Consider the following 21,617-nt stretch of genomic DNA (forward strand, 5'->3'; position numbering starts at 1 on the left):
AAAAGCTCTTAAATTAGAAATGAAAGAATAAATTAGTTATTTGTCAAAGTGATAGATGAAGCAGCCACTGATGAGTGGGCTTAATTGAAATGGAGGCCTGATTTTCTTGGGTTGGTTATCTGTAATCTTTTACTTAAGAGAGGGCACAGTAGGTCATGCTGTCCTTTGAAAAAACTCAAAAAACTGATGAATGCTCTTGTCTAAGTTGGTGTCCATTGCTGGGGAGTGCATGAGTGACTGCCCTGCTGCTGTGTGGGCACATGGGAAGGGCAGGGATACGGTTGTGTTCATGCCTGGTGGTAAGGTTTTGGTATACTTACCAGCTTGTTGGTCTTCAGTTTTTGCTGCTAGGTGGCACTATTATCTTTCAACTGATAGTGTTTTGGGACTAGAAGGGTAAACACCATAGCAAAATCTGCGTAAGCAAGCCTATTTTATGTAAGATTTTCCATGGAAAATTGTATTTTAAAGTTTATATCGGTGCATGTACTGACTTAAAATTGTCTTTGAATTGTAGTATGTGTGTCTGTGCTTCCCTTAAAATACATGCATTTATAGTTGGTCATAAAATGAGATATTCGAAGACAATGTGGAGGAGATCCACTTGTGAAAAATCCTATGGAACTAACATCAAATCAGCAGTTCTGTATCCCTTCCTTTTACTTTGAAATCGTGATGATATATTAAGGCGGATGATACATTTATGTAAAACTTGCCCTATGAAATGGACATTTTGCTTGGCAGCCAGACTTAAAATAGCATGGCAGATTGCCTGCAGTCTCACCAGTATGGATAGATCTGGAAGCTTGCAAAGAGTGAAGTCAAAGCAGTAATTAGGCAGGCAACTATTAGCAAAGATGAAATGGGGAGAGTGACTGATGGAAGCTGAGACGATCAATAATGATAGTGTTATTTATGTTATGCACTCTTTTCCTGCAGTGCCTGGGCTTTATAGTGAGACAGGAAAGTAATAAATTGCCCTCATCTTTGAATATGAACAGGTGGAGGGCAAGAGCAAGAAGAATTTGCTTTTAGAAAAAGAAATAAAAAGGTCTTTGGGGAAGACTTCAAATGTACACCCTTGGGTTGTTTTGGGGGGAAGCAGAAGCTATATAAACAGTGTAGGCTTCTGCATGCCCTTTCCCATTCTACACTGGGGACAGGCAAATTATCTGTATTCTGGGGACAGCCATCACTTTCTGATGTATTTCTGTTTTGTGGAGTAAAGAATTCGATGTACAGTTTAATTGTTAGATGTGAAGGTAAGGAAGCATAGCTTTGTTTTTTGGAGGAAAGGTTGAAGTTTCTTGGGAGTTCATTAGTCATGTCTGTTGTGCCAGAGCATGAAGCAGTACAAGTAGTGATCTGTACGGCTGGTGCCTAGGGAAGCTATTGACCTGTGTATGTCTGGGCATTTGTGTTTTCTGTTAGAGCCATCCTGAAATGGGGCTGATGACAACACCAACAAGCCCAATTCCAGCAACACCTGTTACTCCACTTGGAACCACCCCACCTTCTTCAGATGGTAAGAAACAGAATGATCTTCTGGGGAATAACCATTAAAAACTGTAAAATAACTAGCAAAGCATTTTCTCAAGATGACAGCTAATGAGGTCAGTCTGGAGCAGATGTGACCTGGTGGTCTCTTCCTGGAGCAACTTGAGCAAGATTCTTTGATTTGAATTTATTTCTGTTTTGCCTTGTATATTGCTCAGTGAAATTATGCTGATATTCCTTCTGAAAACAGTACTGACCCAGTGAGTATCTGCATGAAGATACACCCAGCCCATTAGTTATTCTATGTAGGCTTATACTTATGAATATTTCTAGTGTCAGGTTCTTTTCCTGGGATTATTTGTCATTGGAACAGATTTACATAGAATCACAGTGGATTCCTGCTTGTCATTAATGCAGTTGTCCCTAGCTTTGAATTAAGTGGGGTTTGAATCCAGCCTGGGTGTGGAGGTATTCCTCCCTCTTGTTGCCTTTTCTCTGTTAGGCTTTGTAAATGACTGCTTTCCCTGAGATTTATCTTCTAAATGAGGTGTTATGTGTCCATGTAAATACGCTTTGAAATCATCTAAAATGAAATTCTTTTTGTTTAAGGTATGGACAGATATAGCCTAGTTTAATAGAGGAAATCAAATGGCTGTTGTCATGTACCTTAATGGTATCCTCTAGATCTGAAGAAAGTATTTAATGAGGGAATGGAGTCAGTTTCAATAGCGCACAGTTCAGAAATTGGAGAAATATCAACTATTCAGATCATTTGATATCCTAGTTAAGGATGATCCTCCTTGTGCATGAGTTCTGTCTGGTTACCATGAATATCAAAAGCTTCAGTTAAAAAGCCCCCAATGTCTCAACCATCTCTGTGCGTATAACGTAAAATGTAAAGGGATGGGCATTTTGTGGGCTTCTGTTCCAGGTGTTCATTGCAAATGTATCCACCCACACACCGTATTATACAACTGACAGAATTTGTGCTTACCTACATCTACAGCTTGCTCACACTCTCTTTTCTTAATTTGCCAGAAAACAAAAGCAAAACAAAAACTCCATCCTGCTTTCAGCAGAGGCAGCGATCTCATAAAGCTTGAGGCTTCTTGCCGTTTGTAAGGTTACTACGTTTAAGAAGAGAAGCTGATCTTAAGATGCAGTAATTACAGTGGGAAGCATTCTTTATTTCTGTTTGCTGTCACCTTGCTGATTCCTACTCTGTGATAATTTTGGGTTTGTTTTTTTTTTTTTTTTTTTGAGGACCTTGGCTTAATTTAGTTTGGTGTGGTGCTTTAGTCTTGCTGTAATTTTAAAGGTATGTCAGAATTTTCCTCCTTTTGTAAGGTCTTGCAACTCAGCTGTAAAATTACCTCTGGCTGAAAATTAGCAAGATGCTTTTTGGCTTTGGAATGGAAAGATTGGTTTCTTTTTCCTGCATTAAAAAAAAAAAAAAAAAAAAAAAAAAAAAAAAAAGAAAAAGCATAGTTGAGCTATTTTCAACTTAGAGCAACATGTAAAAATCCATCTGTGGGTTTCAGGTGCTTTTAATGCTGACTGGGATTAAAAATGAGTTCATATTCTGGTTTGAAATGTCTCTGGCTGTTAGCCTTTAGTGTGAATTAAGACCTTTTAAAGTTTCAGTATGTATGTTTAAACAAATGAAGGCCTGTAACATGAACCAGGAGAAGCAGTGATGTGTTCTTCAGAGTCAGTTCTTCTTATTAAAAAAAAAAAAGAGGCTTTTGCTAGAAACTGTTGATCCATAATATGTAAATCAAGTGTGCCTGTCACCATAGTTATCTAAATGTCAGTTTGCTTACTGTTGTTAAATATTCATTCACTGCATTCATTGTAACAGTTCCAGAAGGACCCATTGGGGATATAAATACATTTTTCAGACTTTAAGCTAAATCTTTGAGCTGTTCATAATATTGGGGGTGAAAAAGCTTCCAGTCTTACTGCATAGACTTTGCCAACAGACTGGGCACACTGGCAATGTGTCAGGAGCCCCAGAGCTTCAAGACTGAATGGACTAAAACAGCTCACACTTGGGGATGTGCAGCCTTTAGAAGGTAAAAGCCCCATTATGATTTCTTTGATGTGATTCGAACAGTGAGATTATACTGATCGATTTGGCCTGTTGTTTCCAAGGGCTACAATTCTGTATTCAAGTGGTTGTATAATTCTGAGCTGTGTGAGAACCTCTGCTGTGCTGTGGGCCTCTCAGTGCTCACTTTAAAGAACCTGCATTTTACTGTTGTCTCCTTCATCCTTCTGTGCTTGTGCTTGCCCCAGTTCCAGGGGTAAATAAGCCTTACTTGCCTCATTACATTGTTATGACATATAAGGTTTGCATTAGGAAAGGTGGTGTTTGTTAAAGCAGACTTGTCTCTGAACCAGAGTACAGTTGCATACAGGATCAGATCACTGCCCCTCAGGTCGCCAAGCCTAGCCATCCAAAACACAGATGTGAGTAATTCCTTACTTCTTGCAAGGTCTAATGTCATGATAAATACTTTTTTCTTTCTTCAAGATTGAGAAAAGCCTTGAACATTCCTGAGGATAGATGGAAAAGAGATAATGCAGTTGTTAAGATGTGTGTTCTAGTGGTCTGCAGATCTGTTTCCACTGCAAAGGGAGCCCTGTCTTAGGCTATCTCTATAGCTTGAGAAGAGAGCGAGCCTTCTGGCAATTGTAATTCAAGCCACCTCTGACCTCCTGCATGTGAAAACTTGCAAGTTAGAGCTTCTGGGCAGCCAGAACAGTGGTGTTACTGTCATGTCAGGACAGGCACGTAGAGGTGGAAAAGACCCATTGACTTTTTGAATCTAGTGCCTTGTGCTTGAAGGCACATGATCTTAGAATGTCTTAAATTGATCTCAATTTGTTAAAATTGTTTCCCAGTAATTCCTGTTGAGAGGCAGTTTCAGCATTTTGTTCCTTGGTTAAAAATCTTCAACTTCCCATCCTGCATCTCTTGTCAGTTTATACCCATTTATCATGATGTTAACCTTACTTTGGAACACAGCTCTTTTAAACATTGGGTTACTTGCCTGTGTATTTTGCTGTCTCATAGACGGGCACTCTTTTCCTCTGATCACCTTACCAGCCTTTCTCTAAATTTGCTCAAGTATGAATTCATCCTCTTTGAACATGGGATCAGCATAATTATTCAGAGTATTTGAGACAAGGTCTCACCAGCACCTTGTGCAGGGCATTACAGTGTTCCTGTCTCTGCTGGAAGTGCATTTCTGGATATGTGGTAGGACCGCACTCTTCAGCGCTTGGTGTTGGTAGCTCATCATCTCATGATCTGACAGCATACCATGGTATCACAGCGTTCCATTTGCAGCTGATGAGCTTGCCGCTCACAATGGAAATAAACCTCTGAATTCCTGACCCTATGGCTTATGTTATTGAATTTCATCTTGTATTTATTATGCGATCTTTGGTTTTATCCTGTTCTTTGTGTGCAGTCTGATATTTCTTTGTTTTGAGGTATCCCCCACTTTTCTGTCATTAGCAGATTCATTAGCAAGCAACTGTTTCTTGTGCCAAGGTCACTCACAAAAAAAGAAAACTGTTCCCTAAACTGACACCTAAGAAATTAAAGTAATAACTTTTTTCCCAGACTAATAATTTCTCCAATTGTTTCTCCTTTGCCAGATCTTTGAAGTACTTTGAATTTCCGTATTGGTTCTCACCTATCTGCTTCTCTCTAATTTTTTTCATACAGAACTGTATTAAATGCTTTACCAAAGTCCTCCTAAAGTAGCTCAGTTTGGTCTCGTTTGGGGTTTTTTTTGTGTGGTGGGTTTTTTTTTTTTGTTGTTTTGTTTTTTTTTGTCTGAGCTAGTTTATCTTAAAGGATATCACAGTTACCTGGCAGGATCTGCAGTTAAATGCATGCTGCATTTTCACCACCCTCCCGTATTTCTTGTAAAGCCCTTCTGAATGGGAAGGCTGAGAATGCCCCTTGCACACAGCTCAGGCTCAGTCACATGCTGGAGGTTTGACAGCTCATAAACTCAGGGCTTCAGATGGTACATGGGGAGTGAGCAGGAGGCATGTTGTGCAATTAGCTGAGTAATTGAGATAGCTTCTTGTGAAGTCTAAGGCAGATGATGTCCAGTGTTAAGGTGTCAAAAGTACAGCTGGCGGTAGGAGGGAGTGTGTCCTAGAGAAATGCCAATGATCTGCTGTTCTGCTGTGGGTATGGAAAATATGTTTCTGCTCCCTGCTGTGTTGTGATTTCTCTAGCACAATCTATGATTGCTTTTGCTTCTTGTTTTTCATAAAGCTGCTCTTTCTACCTCTCTTTTATACCACTTGGGTTATGCAGTAGCTGTTTGGTTACTGTCTTGTGTGTTGCTTCTGCAAGAGAGGCTGTTGTTGGGAAGGAAGAAAGGAATTGATGTGGACCCTTTGGAACCGAAATTCCAAATTTAAATTTGGAATTTTTATAGATTGTTGAAACTGAAAAGGGTGTTTGCTGAGCATGTTTCTTGCCAAACTGATGTGAACGTTAGCTGTGTTGGTTCTAAGAATTGGATAATGGTGTGAATATCTTGAGCTCCCTAGGTTGGGAGTGTTGATGAGTGCTAAACTAGCAAGCTGATCTCCCTTGGGGAAGTAGAGGTGGGGAAGACAGAGGAGGGTATTACTTTGTTGGGTACCACAATCTATACTTATAGCAGGAGAAATAGACTCTGAGGGAATGGTACCTGTCTTCAAACTAAAATCTTTGCTGGGTGCTCATGAAGGAGGAGGAGGTCAGGTGGCTGCAAATAAGCTGATCCTGTCCCAGATCTGCGTCTGTGCCTTGGTTCTCTGTATAGTTGTTTCTTGTGTTTGTGGAGAGTAAATGTGTCTTATCTGCTTTGTTCCAGTTATAAGCTCTGCGGAGCTGCCTTTGGATGCTGATGTGCAAACTAGCAACCTGCTGATAACCTTCTTGAAGTACAGCTCAATTGTGATGCAGGACACAAAAGGTAAATACATTCTGTTGGATGCAGCAAGCAGAGCTTCTTGAAGTCAGGAGGGCATAAGAACATGTCTAGTCACTCCATAAATAGACATTTACTAGAGTCCCTTTAGAAGACTGAAGATTCCACCTTTTGAGAAAATTAAATGATTTCTTATCACAAGATAGAGAGTTAGGAGATGAGGAGAGACCTAATGCTGGCAGGAGAGAAGTCAAATTTGGAAAGAATGTAATAATAATAATAGTACCTAATAACCAAGTCTGTCCCTATGTAGGAGGTGTGAGCATATCTGATTCCCAACTGTCTGACAGAGAGGGGAAGTATTTTTAAGAACGTTTAGAAGCTGACACGGGGGACAAAGCTCAGCATTAGGAGGAAATATTTCCCTCGTCCTTTGGTACTTGCTGGTTAAAGAGGTAGCTCTTTGATTATAAAGAGGACAGCAGTAACTTATGCTGTACTGACAGTAATTTGCTTGAGAATATATATTTCCATATTGTGCTTTTTGTTTCTCCTGATAGTTTTGTGGGAGTTAATTTCAGCTTGCTGGAGTTGAAGTATTGCTTCACCTCCTGCTCAAGATACCCAAGAGTGCTGTTTTGCCCAGTGATTGTATGGGCAAGACCATAGTGTGAACATAACAAGTGATCTTTGTACCATATTTCAGCCTATTATGGACTTTTGCTGTTAAGTGAGATCTAACAGCTGAACAAAAATAGAAGGTAGCTGCAGAGCTATGAAACACAGATTACTGAACTTCATGAATGCTTGGCACTGAATAAGAGAGCAGACAGGAGGGTTTCCTTGTACCTACTAGCTTGCAGTGAAATTGTACCTGGCTGTTGTGTTCTTGTTCAGTATGCAAGCTAGTTGAGAAAAAAGCGAATAATTGAAATTAGGACCAAAAGGGAATTAATGAAAATATTTAATACACTCCACAAAGCCAAAGCAGAATCAGGTTTACCTGTATCTTTTCTCAAAGATGTTGCTCAGAGGTTGGATGAAGACCCTCTGATTGTGGCACATCGTTTTTAGACTATCTGTTCTAGTGTTTAACTACCCTTGGTGTGAGAAAGCTTCATGTGCTTTCTAATTCTTTGCTGTGATTTAAATTAATTACTAGTTATCTTCTCCAAGATAGATATTGAGAATGGTTTATTTTTTTCTCCTTTGTGTCAGCTGTTACGTATTTGAAGTCTGCTTTCATGTTTCCTCTTGCTTTTGTCTTTAAGCTAAACCACATCAATCTTTGCTCAGTCATTTTTTATAGATTGCACACATGGAGAGGGCTTACCAGCTCTCTAATCATTCTCATTTGCTTTTCTCAGGGTCTCTCTTGCTGATTCAGGTCTTTAGTGGAACAATTTTATGTTTTTCAATTTAACTTCTGCAATTATTAGTCACTGTAATACGGAAAGTCTGCATCGGGCCTCAGGAACTGCCAAACTGGATTAGTTTCAGATGGAGTGAAATTTCATAGAGGGAGTTCTTTACTAAACAAGCCAGTGAGAGATGAGTTTATTCTTGTGTGAGACAGGAGTTGATGTTTCTTTCTTTGCTTTGGTTCTACTTTGTGTAACATTTGAAATTCATGTGACTGATGTACTTAATCTCCTTCCTGCCATGGTAGTAACATGACAGTGAGCTCTGCGGACTGATCATTCAAAAAAAGTGTGCCTTCCAACCCAGTGGGTTTGGGTTTCAAATGGGTATATTCCTGTCCTTATATTTTGATGATAAATGGGGCCCTGCCAAACCTTTTTTTTTCTCCTTGTGCAAGACCAAGCATGAAACAGGCTGCCCAGGGATGTGGTTGAGTCACCGTCCCTGGAGGTATTTAAAAGAGATATAGACACGGCACTTAGGGACAATGGTTTAGTGGTGGACTTGGCAGTGTTGGGTTAACGGTTGGACTCCACAATCTTAAGGGTCTCTTCCAACCTCAGTGATTCTGTGACTCTGTCACACCAATATAGTGACAAGAGAAGAAGGATGAATGACTCCAATTTACTCCGTGAGTCTTGATACAGGTGGAAACGCTTAGAGTGGAGATTGGTTTGTTCCAGCTCCAGGACTAAACAGTTGTTCTGGTCCTGTCTCAGAGAACATAATTTAGTAGATTGCGTTTGCCATATCCTCCTCTTGTTCTCTATCTTGTGTCATTCAGAGGCAGCTGCCTTGGGAGAGACAAAAACTCTGCATCATTTATTCCCATCTGTAAACCAGGGTTCATATATATACCTCCCCATAGAAAGTCGTATGCTTTGTTCCTCTAATGAAAGGTGCTGTGAAAGTATGAAGTGTTTGTGCGAGTAACTGCCTGTACACCTGCCCCATAACTGTTAAAAATGGCATGATCATAATACATTGGCTGAAGGCAGAGTACCTGGTGTGAAACAGAAGCCTTTACAGCACGATCCCCAGAGAGAGAAGTGGTACAAAAATATACAGGGAGGCCTTACAAAAGGAAAATAACAAGACTCCAGTGTATCAGAGTTCTTTGACGCCATTACTCCTGCTTTGCTGGAGTGAAAAACTTTTCAGTTAAACATTTTAGCTGAGGTAAGGAGACATAGGAGAGACTTTTAATTCTCCCATTCCAAAATTCCTCGTCATCTTACTTAGTGCAGCAAGATGAAATCAGCACACTTCAGGGCACGTCTTGTTAGTAAACATCTGTCCCTCAGCAGCATAGAAAGGAAAACAAAAGAGGCATCAAACTAGACAGAACAGCTCATTCTGTCTATTTTTATAGATTACTTTACATACACTAACTAGCAAAGTGTTTATAAAAGTGACCTGCAAAGATGCAAGGAGTTTGGCTGATGGTGTCTTCTGATTTATAGGAGAGTGGTCTAGCTGTTTCAGACTTCTCTCTCCTCCAAGTTTGACTCTAAGGCAGATGTCTGGGATGGCATGTTTGGTAGGTAGTCTTATGCTTTAGAGAAGCTATTGGAGGTCTCAGGAGTGTGCAGTTTTCAGCTTACTCAGAATTGTATATTGTTGTGGTTGTTTCCTCTTTCTTTGTGTTTTGGGGTGTGTGTGTGGTGTAAGTGGGTTGTTTTTTAGAACAAAGATTTTTAAATGAGCTTCATTGGACAGTGCATTGAACAACCCTATCTTAGCTGGCCCTGCTTTGAGCATGGGTTGGACCAGAGGTTTCTCCCATCCCAAGTTACTCTGACAGTATCGATCTTTTTGATATTTCAAGGTTAAAATTGAGAGGGAAGAGTTTTAAATAATCCAGATAAAAATGGCATTCTTCTGCCTTAGTCCCTCTCTATTTGTGAGACTTTCAGCCCTCCAATTGTCATTCAGGACAAAAGCTGCTTGAAGTTGTAAGATGAATAACAAGTTGCAGAACATGATCAGGGTGGAACTCCTTTGGCTTAAAATGCTAAGTCTTTGCAGACTTCATTCTTTCAAGGTGTTGCACAGAGCAAAGTTGGTCATGTCTCTCAGTATTGGGGTTAAAACTCAGGACTTTGAGCATACTGTTAGGAGTCATTCTGCTATACCATGCTATGCCTCTACCAAAACTTTTGCTGCTTCTTTCATAGCCTGTAGCAACGGTGATCTTTTTTCTTTCTGTCTTCTCTAAGAGAGGGAAAAGTACATCTCTGCTGAGACAGAAAGACAGGGACTAACCTTTAGAATATCTGTGGAAGTAAAGCTGAATGATACAGAAAACCCACTTGATAGTTACAGTGCTATTGGAGGTTCAGACCAGAAACTTTGCACAGACTGGTGACAAATTGGTGGGATTTAGTGATCAGACCAGAGGGTGAGTGCTTAATGAGAGTAATTATACTATTAGCTATCATGGAGGAAGCAGGAGTATACAAAATCTCCAAGGCTGGGCTTTTCTCTTGCTGCAGTGTTGTTCTTCAGCTTTGTTAAGCTCATGGAGGACTTGTTTTCTTCTTTGCAGATGAGCACCGGCTACACAGTGGCAAGCTGTGTCTGATTATCCTGACGTGCATAGCAGAGGTAGGTTTCTTGATTGAAAGTGTTCAGCAGATGGTGTGTAACAGGGCTCTATCTGCATGCACATCCCCTGCTCCTGTTGAGCAGAAACTTAAGATCTGCAGTGATACTGAGTAGTGAGGACCTCAGGCACTTAACATTTGGCTAATAAACCTGATGCATTACTAATAACCTGATGTTAAAATTTACCTGAAAATTGGCTCATGTTATTTGGGTTACCGAACTCCCGGAGGTGAAGAGAGAAAAGAGTGAACCTAAGCCTTTTCTCCTTTAGCTGTTGAATAACTTTGTGGTGTGGCGTTTAGATGAGCAATGTGCTATGTGCTAATGGCTTTCAGCTCTGTGCTCTTCATGCTAAGCATGGGCAGTGCCATATCCCATCTGCCTAAGAAGCATATGAATCTGAAAGAAAGCTGTATGGTCGTAAGTCCCTACAAGCAAGACAAGTAGCAAATCTAGTGGTAGGGTGAGAAAGCAGTATTGCAGGGCTACGTCAGCAGTCCTGTCTGAGTGTAGTCCTGTTTCATGGGAAGTAGGTACTAATGGATTGATCGATGTCCTGAATGATGATTGAGTTTGTGTGCCATTTGCATTTTGCTTCATTGCAAGTACAGACCTTTCATTCTTAACAAAGAATAAAAAGCAGCGATGTCGATAGCCAAGGTAAGGATTTTGAAGTAATGTTTCTCCAGGGTGCAGCCTGAATGGTAATCATCTGCATTTCAGATGTTTATAACGAAGTTGTTTTGGTACTTGAGTTCTTCAGGTGGATGTATAGATAATACGAGATAAGAAATTCTGTTTCTGCAGAGCAAGAGCATGTTTTGGTTCTGGTAGTAAAGGGTGTATTTATTACCAAACCTGGGTGTGCATTATCTGGAGGAATCACTTGGATTTAGAGCTGGTCTTGGAATGAGCTTTGCCTGAGGGGTAATGCAGCTGATAAACCTATCTGCTAGTACTGCAGGAACTTCTGGCATGATGGTTCCATCAAAAAGCCAGTATAAACCATCATTCACACGGTTATAGGAACTTGCATGGAAATCCAGCACACGAATTATACAGCTCTTATTAAACTCTTGACACTGTGGTGTGTGAAGTCCAGAGTTTGGATGAGCAAAGGAGGAGAGCAGAAAATAAATTGTTAACAAAACAAGCAGTAGTGCACACTTTAGTTAAAGTGGAATTAGGATCAGGAGGGTTTTACTTTTATGTGACTGGAGACATGGGTGGGGATGAGAGGAGGTGACAGCTGGCTTAACCTTATTGCTCTGTGTTGGGAGTTTTACACTGAAACACATGTGATTTGAGATGCAAGTGGGAGGTGTTGGGCACTTGGTTGGCTATTCATATCTCCTCCCTTTTCTTGCTGTTTTCAATAGGATCAGTATGCTAATGCTTTTCTCCATGATGACAACATGAATTTTCGAGTAAACCTACACAGAATGGTGAGTCTTTTCCTCCAGATGGTCTATTTTTCTCTTTGCGGTGAGAACACAGAGGATTTTAGTCCCTGTATGTTAAAAACTATGTCAGAGACTTCTAACCTGGATTGCTAAGACATGTGAAAATACCAGTGAGAAATGCAGTATTTGGGAATAATTTTGAAGTTGCTCTCAGAATGTTTCACTCCTTCTAATAGCAAAGAGCTGGTTTCCCTGTCAGTGAGTTCAGGGGCCTGTATATGTAGGGAGGAGCTGTGTTTGAGGTCTGCAGAAATCTCTGGCAAAGACGGTGTTCTGCCTGAATCTTCAGCAAGCATTAGCCCTTATGTGATATATCATTTTCCAGATGGAGTTACACTGAGTGCTCAGATTTGGCTTATGCTTCATCCTGGGTGGGGTAATTCACCTTCAAGGATTAAAATATCTTTTTCCAGAGGTTTTTCTTATTGGTGTCTGTGGAGGAAGTGTTTACCTATCTCATGAAGCTCTGTAGTTACAAGTAATTTGAATGGTTATACTAAGTTGATATCTTTGTGGTACTGGCAAGTTCCACGTCATCTGACAGTGAAGCAGCGCTTGAAAGTGTCACTAGTTCAGGACAGAAACAAGCATCTTACTTTATAGTGAGCATACTGCAAGGATGCTAGTTATTCCCACTTAACTACAAACTTGCCCTTCAATTAGCCTTTCTGGCCTGTTACAATAAAGACCAAAGCCATTTAATACTGTATGTGCTGATCAGAATGCAGATCAGACTTCTGAGTCGGGAGTAAATCAATGTGTTAACCAAGGGGGAGGAATTGCTGTATGCCAATAGATAGTTTTTTGTGTGTGGTATTGTTTCTTCTTCCACCACCCCCACCCCTTGTCATGATAATAACAGTGCCCTTCAGTTATACAGCTAGAAATAAAACCCCAGTAGTTGGCATGCTGAAAAGCATGGCACAATTTTGCTGCAGCCGTGGCCTGTAGGATTAATATAGATGAGAAAGCATTTGGCAAAAAAGGCAAAGGGAAGCCTGTGCTGATGGTACTACATGCACAAAAGATACAGTAATACACAGAATGTCACTTCAGGCTTCTACTGACTTCTTTTCTTCTTTGTGTGTTTGAAGCCAATGAGACATAGAAAGAAAGCAGCAGACAAGAACCTGCCCTGTCGCCCACTGGTGTGTGCGGTGCTTGGTGAGTATTGTTAGAGCACGTGTATGCTTGTGGTTCCTGTAACATCTTTTGTTCTGCAATGGAAATATGAGATTTGTGGATCAAGGGAAGAGGTGGATTGATTTAAAAGGAGGGCAGTTACGTACTAAAGATACTTCCAGCAATGGACTGTCCATCTTTATATGTGGCTCCTCATGGAGAAATTAAATCCAAAATTGCTGCTCTGTAAGCAAGAAATCCTATATACATTTACAGTAAGTTTTGCAAAAGCTTCTTGGCCCCTTGTAACTGAATTAGTAGCAATGGGAAGGGCTGTTGACTAATAAATTTAGTGGTTTAGGTGGTTGTGGCAACAGTTAGTCACAACTTTGTAGATGATATGATGAGGGCAAACCTATGGAAAGGACACATGTTTGTGAATGTGTTTGCTGGGCATTTATCCTTTTCTGAGCAAAAGCCCAATAGGAATGTCAATAGCTAGGGTTGGTTTTGCCTGTGGAGATGGAGACAAAATGGAAAGGTCTTCATGCAGCATATGATTAAATTGTGACGTTCATTTCTATTGAGGCCAAAAGCATAAATAGGTGCAGAAATGGATGGAGCTTGGATCCCTGAATGATTCTTAAGCTTGATAATATGGAAGCAGTTTCAGACTCCAGTATTTTCAAACAGGTGATTGTTGAAGCCAGGACAGAAAACTGCACGAAGAATCTTTCTATACTTCATGAACTCTTTCCTTGGACTATTTTTAGTCACTATTGAGACGTATTGCTGGGCTGTTAGCGCCCTAGGAGGTGACATCTCACAATTGCTACCACTGGCACAGGTTAAGCATTTTACACTGAAGCTGTGTTGGGCAGAGAACACACGCACGTTCTGTTAGCATTTATTAGCTGAACCATAGTAATTTATCCTCTTCAATTGTATTTCTCTACTCTTTGCTTCTTATCCTCACACTGGGAGCTCTTAAATGTTAGAGACATTCTCCCTTATTTTTTTTAATCTTTTCTCTTAAGTGAGTTTTAAGCAGACATTTAGCCCATGTTGAGATCAAACTAGGTTTACTTGCTTCAGAGTTTATTTCAGGGAAAAAATAGGTGTTCTCTACAATGTCTTCTCTTTGAGTAAACATGTAGGCAGTGCATTATTTCTGGTAAGAATGATTTTCTAAAATGTGCTTCTCAGTGGAATTTTCCATTAGTGACATGGCTTGAAATGTAAGAGCAATTCTAAGCATCAGAATTCACGGTGTATTCTTTGACTAATAGTGGGGGGAAAGCTTATGGGGAAGCAGTGCCTCAAAGCAAGTTACGTTATGTACCCTCAGTTTCCAGTAGTTGGGTTTTTTTAATTCCAGAGGATGCATAATGCTCTTTAAAACAGACAGACAGTTGAAATTTCTCTCATCTAAGCAGGACTGTTGTCTGACAGAGGTAGGTAGATGGGGTAGTTTGACTTCCTTGTTGTCTATTAGAAATTAACTGTAGCTAGCTCAATGCTTACCATATCATTTTCTTTTCTGTCAGATTTGATGGTGGAATTCATTGTAACACACATGATGAAAGAATTTCCTATGGATCTCTATGTGTAAGTGTCTGTGGGGTGACTCATTGTGATTTCATTTGAAGTTTGACTTTGGGTAAAATTCTAGTCATAGAGCAATCTTCTGACTGAAACAGCACTTTGTGGTTGGTGGTGGGAGCATGAACTCTTCCAGCAACTTTTCTTACTTCTAAAATGCTCTGTATGCCAGAAAATTGAAAGCGAAATGAGTTTCCACCTTTCAGACCGATTTCCTAATCTACTTGATCAAACACAAAGAGCTTTTTGGTCTGAAAGAAGTTTCGTAATACACAGTCATTGCAAGAATCTCCACTTCCAGAAAATGAATCTTGGTCTAGAAACTGAAAAGACAGTTTTGAAAACCCAGGTATTGACTGACGTGAGGCCTGGAAGGCAATCTGGAGAGTGGGAGAGAGGTTTAAGCCTGAAATAGCCTGCTAAGCAGCAGGGGGTAAAATTTAGCAATGGGGAAAAGGAGAGGACATGTCTACACATAAGTACTCCTTGTGTCCCATGAGGCCCCTAGAATACTTTGTTCTGCTTTAGCCTGGAGGGCAGAAATAGGATTTAGGCAGATCATTGGCTTTGCTCTGACTGTTTGTACAGTGCTGAATTTCCCCAAGGCTTGAACAACACTATATTCTGTAGAAGAGAGAAAGATACATAGGCTGTTTTCCCTTAAGGTAGATTTTCAGCATGTTCTGATTTTGCCCAAATAACCTTGCAACTACAGTGCCTTTGCAAGGGTTGTTCAGTTCAATTATGGGTTCGCGAGAAATGTTTGGGGTTTTTTTAATGACAATTACAGAATTAGCTATAGATGGGTGTTGCGCCTTGGAATTTCACAAGGAAAATGAGAAATGCCTGCGCTCAAAAGTCAGGTCACATCTAGAACCCTCATGAGAGTAGAAATAATGGGCAGCAGCAACCATCAGTGGACATCTGTATCCATTCATTTTGGCATGTTTGTGCAGTCCTTTCACTACACTCCTGCTAAAACATCCCATAGCAGACGCAGTTATTGCAGACAAAGTGGGTGTTCTGAATGCACAAATAGTGTCATACTTCTCTGCAGTACGTTTAAAAGGTGACAGTATGAAGCTGCTTAAGGGAGGGCATATTAATATTTAAAAGAGAAATCTAAGGTTGCTTTGACCAAGGGTGCTTTGTGTCCATTATGTATATTATGAATCCTCGGCACAAAGCCAAAGACAGAGACACCCCACCGGGATGGATAATTTCATAACTAAAGCAGTATGGTCTGGGAGTCTATGGGCTGGTAGCTGGTGCTTGGGCTCTTTAGCCAGGGGTACTAGGACTGTTATGCCCCTTCTCATACCTTTACTTCCATGCCTCAGTTTCACCCAGAAAGCTGTATGGTGCTGTATACAACCACAAGATTTCAGTGCCCAGATATGTCTGCAGATTATTTTGCGTTAACAGCTACTGTAATTATAAAGAAATGTTTTAGCCATCACTAGATTCTCTCTGGTAAGTGCCGTGAGTAGTTGTGGTATTTTTTTGTAGAGGCCAATTTTAGTCTTACAGCTAAGCAACTACATAGGTGGAAAGGTACTGGCATTAAGTGGTACCAGTAACATCAGAAATAGCAGGTCTCTCCCCAGGGCGATTGCTGTTCCTGATCTGAAGACAGCTGTCTCTATCCTAGCTGGTTTGCTGCTTTTTCTTGGTTGAATTTATGAGAATCCAATTTGAAATACTACACAATGTGATGCTCAGGCATTATAAATGTGTTTACATTCATTTGTCTAAAGTTAGTTCCCTTACTCCATCGTGGTATTTTGGGGATCACCCGAGGGTCTGAAAAGAATGATGTATACCTTCTGCATATTATTTCTTATGACTCTTTAAAGCCTTATCTTGGAACTCTTCACCCCGAGTTTGAGTAACTTCCATGTAAATATTTTAAAATTTGATTTCTCTGTGTTTGTCTGTGTCTTTCAGTAGTGTCTTTTCACTGACATGTTGACATTAATGAAGTAATATTGTTTTGAGAAATAAGGATTTGGGCAAAAAGGAATTTTTCTTTTTTGAAGTCTTCCTTCTGTTTTTCCTAAATGTCAGCAACTAAAAATAGCTTGGTCAAAAAAATTCAAATTTCTATGTATTTTCTGTCTTGTCCTTAATGATAGCCAGTGCTAGAGAAGTTACTCCGTTATGTTGTATATTTGGTTCTGATGTTATTTGTGAAGAATGTGCATCTGAGAGTTTGTATGAACACTAAATGCTTTAGAGACCTACAGGATTTGGAGACTTCACAAATATACTAGCTGTATGTTGGGAGATTTCAGAGCATGTGGGTGTATTGCTTGGTCATTCCAAAGCTCATACTTAAATTACTTGTTTAAGTAGACTGGAAAATTTGACAGAAATCTTCCTCTTTCTTTTTTTTAAATGTAATTAAATTGGATACCATAGTCAAACTAAAAATCCTGCAGTTTGTCATTTACTTTAGCCTCATCATTTGGACCAAAGAAACTGAGGAGCTCCATTGTGTCCAGATTTTACAAAATCTGAGTGCAGGACCTCATACATATGGAGCCTGCAAGTTAAGTAACTCCTTTTGTGGAGCTTATGAGACCCTCAGGTAAAGGCATCAGTGAGTGGAAAGTAGTCATTAAATATAAACAACAAACTTGCATTTGTAGTTGGTCCAACCATGCTGAGCTTAAACTGGCTTACAAGCTGCTTTCTCTCATCTTGCCTGGTTCTTCCTTGTGGGTGTTGCTTCCGTTTAGGTGCCCAAACCCATGAGCCCCATCCTCCTCTGATAGGCTTTGAGTTTGTCTATTTCCCTGCTGCTGATTTCAGAGATGCTTCCAGCTTCAGTGTAGAATTGCTGGGAAATGCAGTGTAATTAATTCTTTGCCCTCTCTCTTCCAGACGGTGCATTCAGATTGTGCACAAGCTGCTGTGCTACCAGAAGAAATGCAGAGTGAGGCTTCATTACACCTGGAGGGAGCTCTGGTCAGGTACTTCACATCTGCAGAGACAGTCAAACATGGAAATCTCAGAGTGGGCAGCTGTTTGGTGGCTGTGACTCCTTGTTCTATTGCTACAGGGTTGAACAGCAAGCAGCAATTCTGTTAAAGCATCTTTATTTTGCTTCTTAGTTGCTACATGCAAATTACCTCTTTTGGAAAGCCAGGTCATTATCATAATGGTAGCTAATTTACTTTCTTGTCTGCCCGTGATCACCATGGTATCCAAATGTCTTTGTTTTCTGTTTCATTACCTGAGTCCCTCTTCACCTGATTGGAGAAATGGAGTAATGTTTTTGCAGTAGTGTTTTTCTCTCAGATATTTGTAAGTTGAAAGAAGGTAGGCTCTTGGGTAAAGGGGCCTGGACCTTACTTTTTTTAATTCACTGTAAGAGATGGATGCACATAGAATGTGCGTGCAGCTCCTTCTGAAGAGAGCTACCTAGAAATGTCAGTGGAAAGGAAGAGAGGCTTTTAACTCTGACCTTTGCTTTGGTTGTAGGTAGTCTGGTTCATGCCACTGGTATTCTAAAATAGATAAGTATTATGCGGTTTGACTCATAATCTAGTGGACGTAGCTTTATAGGACTGTTCTATGAAGCAATTGTTGGCGTGGGAGGTCAGAGGAAGAGGGTAGCAGAATGGATGATGACACCTAACAAGCTGCTTCTGTGGATGTGGTGTGTGCTTCTGTTCTTATCTTGCAAACAGTGAAGTAGCTGAGCTGGGAAAGTACAGTTAATCCCCTAGCTGTTGTGGCTTAAGAGAAGGTTTATGAAAATTCAAGGGAACGTGCTCCTAATTTTGTATTCCTGGAGCTGTGCTTCTGACCTAGAATCAGTGACTTGGCTAGTGTAATGCAACTCCCATCAGAAATGTGAGAGAAGGCTGACTTTTGAAAAAGGCAGTGATCAGTGGTTTGTGAAGCTGTTCTCAATTAACACTGAGTACTTCTCTTCAGTACCTTTGCACAGTTGAGTGTAGGTGCGGAGAAATGAACCAACAATCTGAGTCGCTTTAACTTACTACATTTTTGCCTTGGGTGACATGTGGCCCATTCAGGCTTTCTACATTATTCCTGTAGAAGGTGAAGTGGGTGCCCCTAATTAAGGGATTAACGGTTTCTTTTCATTTGTTTTGTTTAGAAAAGGGCTCCTAGAGGCATGGCTGCAGTGTAGTGCCGGTTCAGGAGACAAGTGCATACCATGTCAAGGTCTGTTGTGAATAGAAATGGCATCTGGTGGTGTGTGTGATACCTTCTCAGCATTTACCAGTGAACCTTAGCCATTCATCTTTAGCCTGGCTGAGCTGGGTCTTTCCTACCTGGCGATTTGAAGTCTCAAATACAGTGCCTTTTGCTTGCAGATACTCTTCCACAGTTCAGAGAGCATGTTCTTGGGCGTCTTTCAATCCTGAACTTTCTCCTATTTTAGGGGGGAAGAAATAAAAATCCTTGCATCATACTGAGATTCAGTGTCTTGGGATAGTCTTGTTAGCTGTCTCTAATTAGCTGGTATTTGTACAGTGCTTCAGAAACATAAACTGCCTCCAAAGTATTAAATAGTGCACATGCTTCAGAAGCAAAGCAGTAAAGTAAAAACCATTTCAGTTGGTCAGGTTTCTGTGAAGGACCTGGAATGTCTGCACTCCTGATGTAGCTGAAGAGCTCCATGCTTGCTATTGATTTGTGTGTTTAGGGAGAGCCCCTCATGCAGGGATAAATTACAGTAAGAACGTTTCAAGTTGTTTTTTTTCTTGTAGGATGTTGATGTGATCAGAGAGATTCTTCAGTAGCTGTAGGTGGCTCATGCAGGCTGGAAGGCCCTGGGTTGGGTGGTACATGCACCTGTAAAAGGGCACATCCTGGCTGCTCCAGGTGTGTGTACTTCTGGAGTGCTCTATGTGGCAGACTGCTAATTGCTGGCTCTGTCTTGAGATGTATTTCATAATTGACTCATCCCTGTCAAGGCTGCTCTTTGATTACCCAGAATGCTGTTGTCTTTGATGTGAAAGAAAGGCTAGTTTTCTGGTCTTGATCTATCTGACAGACAATTCCAAACCAGAGCATGGGAACTTCTGAATTAATTTTTATCCTTTATGTGAGCATATTCCCCTTCAGGCTTTTATGTGGGATCGAAGAATTAGTTGTCACTACTGGATGAACAGCTAAAAGGGAGCAGCTATTCCCTGGAAGGTCTGAGATACCAAGTTGTGCCATCAGGCGTGCTTTACAGAAGGTCTTCAAGCCCACGCTTGTCTTCTTGAATGACAAGGTGTGTGATGACTGAAGCAATGTCCCTGTTGTGCAGCATGGATAATAGCAATGGAAGCCCCCCAACAGAGCTGAGTAGAACAAAGAAGTTGGAGGGAATTGGTGTGAGAAAGTATTGAAAGAAAGCAAGAGAATTGTACCTGGCACGTAAGAGGAGGAGAGTTGTTTCAGGCAGAAAATAGAGTAGGAGAAGAAGACAAAGGGAATACTGTGGGGTAAGTAGACAGTATAGTGTATGAAGGAACTGAGATAAAGGTTGTAGGTGGAAGCAGTAGCAGTGTATGGAGCCTACTGTTCAATTGCTAATTCTAATGTTAGCTAGTTTCTAATTAAGGAAAGCCACTCGTGTGTCATGTGATGGATAGCTGCTCTTTGTGGGTGCTTTGTCTTCAGTATGGAAGGTCAGCAGCACTTTGAGAAAGTTTCTGCATTTTCGATTTTGGTTTTAAGGTGCAGTGTTTGCAGAGAAAAGCAGTGAAGCCAGGTGTTTGGCATCTCTCAGGACACATACCGGGCTGCTTGTGCAGTCTGTAATACTTCATAGTTTTTTTAATATATCATCTGAGCTTGAGAAAGAGCAATATTGTTACTGAGTTTTGGTTGTGATCCAGCCATAGCTTCCCTATTAGGCTAATTCTCTCATATTCAACGAGGGGTAACGGGTTTAAACTTCAACAGGGGAAGTTAAGGTTAGATATGAGGAAGAAGTTCTTTACTGTGAGGGTGGTGAGGCACTGGAACAGGTTGCCCAAAGAAGTGGTGAATGCTCCATCCCTGGCAGTGTTCAAGGCTGGGTTGGACACAGCCTCTAAGGTGAGGCGTCCCTGCCCATGGCAGGGGGGTTGGAACCATATGATCTTAAAGTCCTTTCCAACCCTAACTATTCTATGATTGAAGGAGCTGGAGAATGAAATTGCTTAGCCACTGTCCATCGTATTTGAAAAATCATGGCAGTCAGGTGAAGTTCCTGATGACTGGAAAAAGGGAAATATAACCCCCATTTTCAAGAAGGGGAAAATGGGAAGACCTGGGAAACTACACACCAGTTAGTCTCACCTCTATTCCTGGCAGGATCATGGAGCAGGTTGTCTTGGAAAGCATGCTAAGGCACATGAAAAACAATGAGGTTGCTGGCGACAGCCAACATGGCTTCACTAAGGGCAGATCCTGCCTGGCCAATTTGGTGGCCTTCTATGATGGGGCTACAGAACTGATGGATAGGGGCAAAACAGTTGATGTTATCTACCTTGACTTATGCAAAGCGTTCAACACTGTCCCACACGACATCCTTGTCTCTAAACTGGAGAGGCATAAATTTGATGGATGGACACCCGGTGGATAAGGAATTGTCTGACTGGCCGTATGCAGAGAGTTGTGGTCAATGGCTCAATGTCCAACTGGAGATGGGTAACAAGTGGTGTCCCTCAGGGGTCAGTGTTGGGATTGATCCTGTTCAACCAGTTCCCTGCTCTCAGATATACTGTGTTATGCCCAATGTTTTTACTAACTTCAGCCCCTCGTCCTGTGAAAAATGAGGTTGATTTTGCTGGCCATAAATGTGGGGTTTGGGTTTTAGTTGTTGAACTGTAGTTTGTACAGCATTTGAGTGATGGAAGGTGCTATATATGTTGTTGTTGTCGTCAAGCATGTATAAGCTATGCCAAAAGAGTTTTCATGAGTCATTTAAGCTTTTTATATA

The 21,617-nt window shown here is 40.9% G+C and overlaps 1 protein-coding gene across 1 annotated transcript in view; it reads left to right on the plus strand.

The window, feature by feature from the left end:
• The window catches only part of LOC104402594 (chromosome unknown open reading frame, human C10orf76), a 118,482-nt gene that overhangs the window by 15,979 nt on the left and 80,886 nt on the right, over nt 1-21,617 (plus strand). The window contains exons 13-19 of the mRNA XM_010010508.1: nt 1,432-1,525; nt 6,390-6,491; nt 10,417-10,475; nt 11,855-11,920; nt 13,033-13,102; nt 14,608-14,668; nt 17,549-17,637. Coding sequence (XP_010008810.1) covers nt 1,432-1,525; nt 6,390-6,491; nt 10,417-10,475; nt 11,855-11,920; nt 13,033-13,102; nt 14,608-14,668; nt 17,549-17,637 — 541 coding nt within the window. The remainder of the gene's footprint in view (nt 1-1,431; nt 1,526-6,389; nt 6,492-10,416; nt 10,476-11,854; nt 11,921-13,032; nt 13,103-14,607; nt 14,669-17,548; nt 17,638-21,617) is intronic.

The sequence above is a fragment of the Nestor notabilis genome, unplaced genomic scaffold (genome assembly GCF_000696875.1).
Source record: "Nestor notabilis isolate BGI_N333 unplaced genomic scaffold, ASM69687v1 scaffold5460, whole genome shotgun sequence".
Lineage (NCBI taxonomy): Eukaryota > Metazoa > Chordata > Aves > Psittaciformes > Psittacidae > Nestor > Nestor notabilis.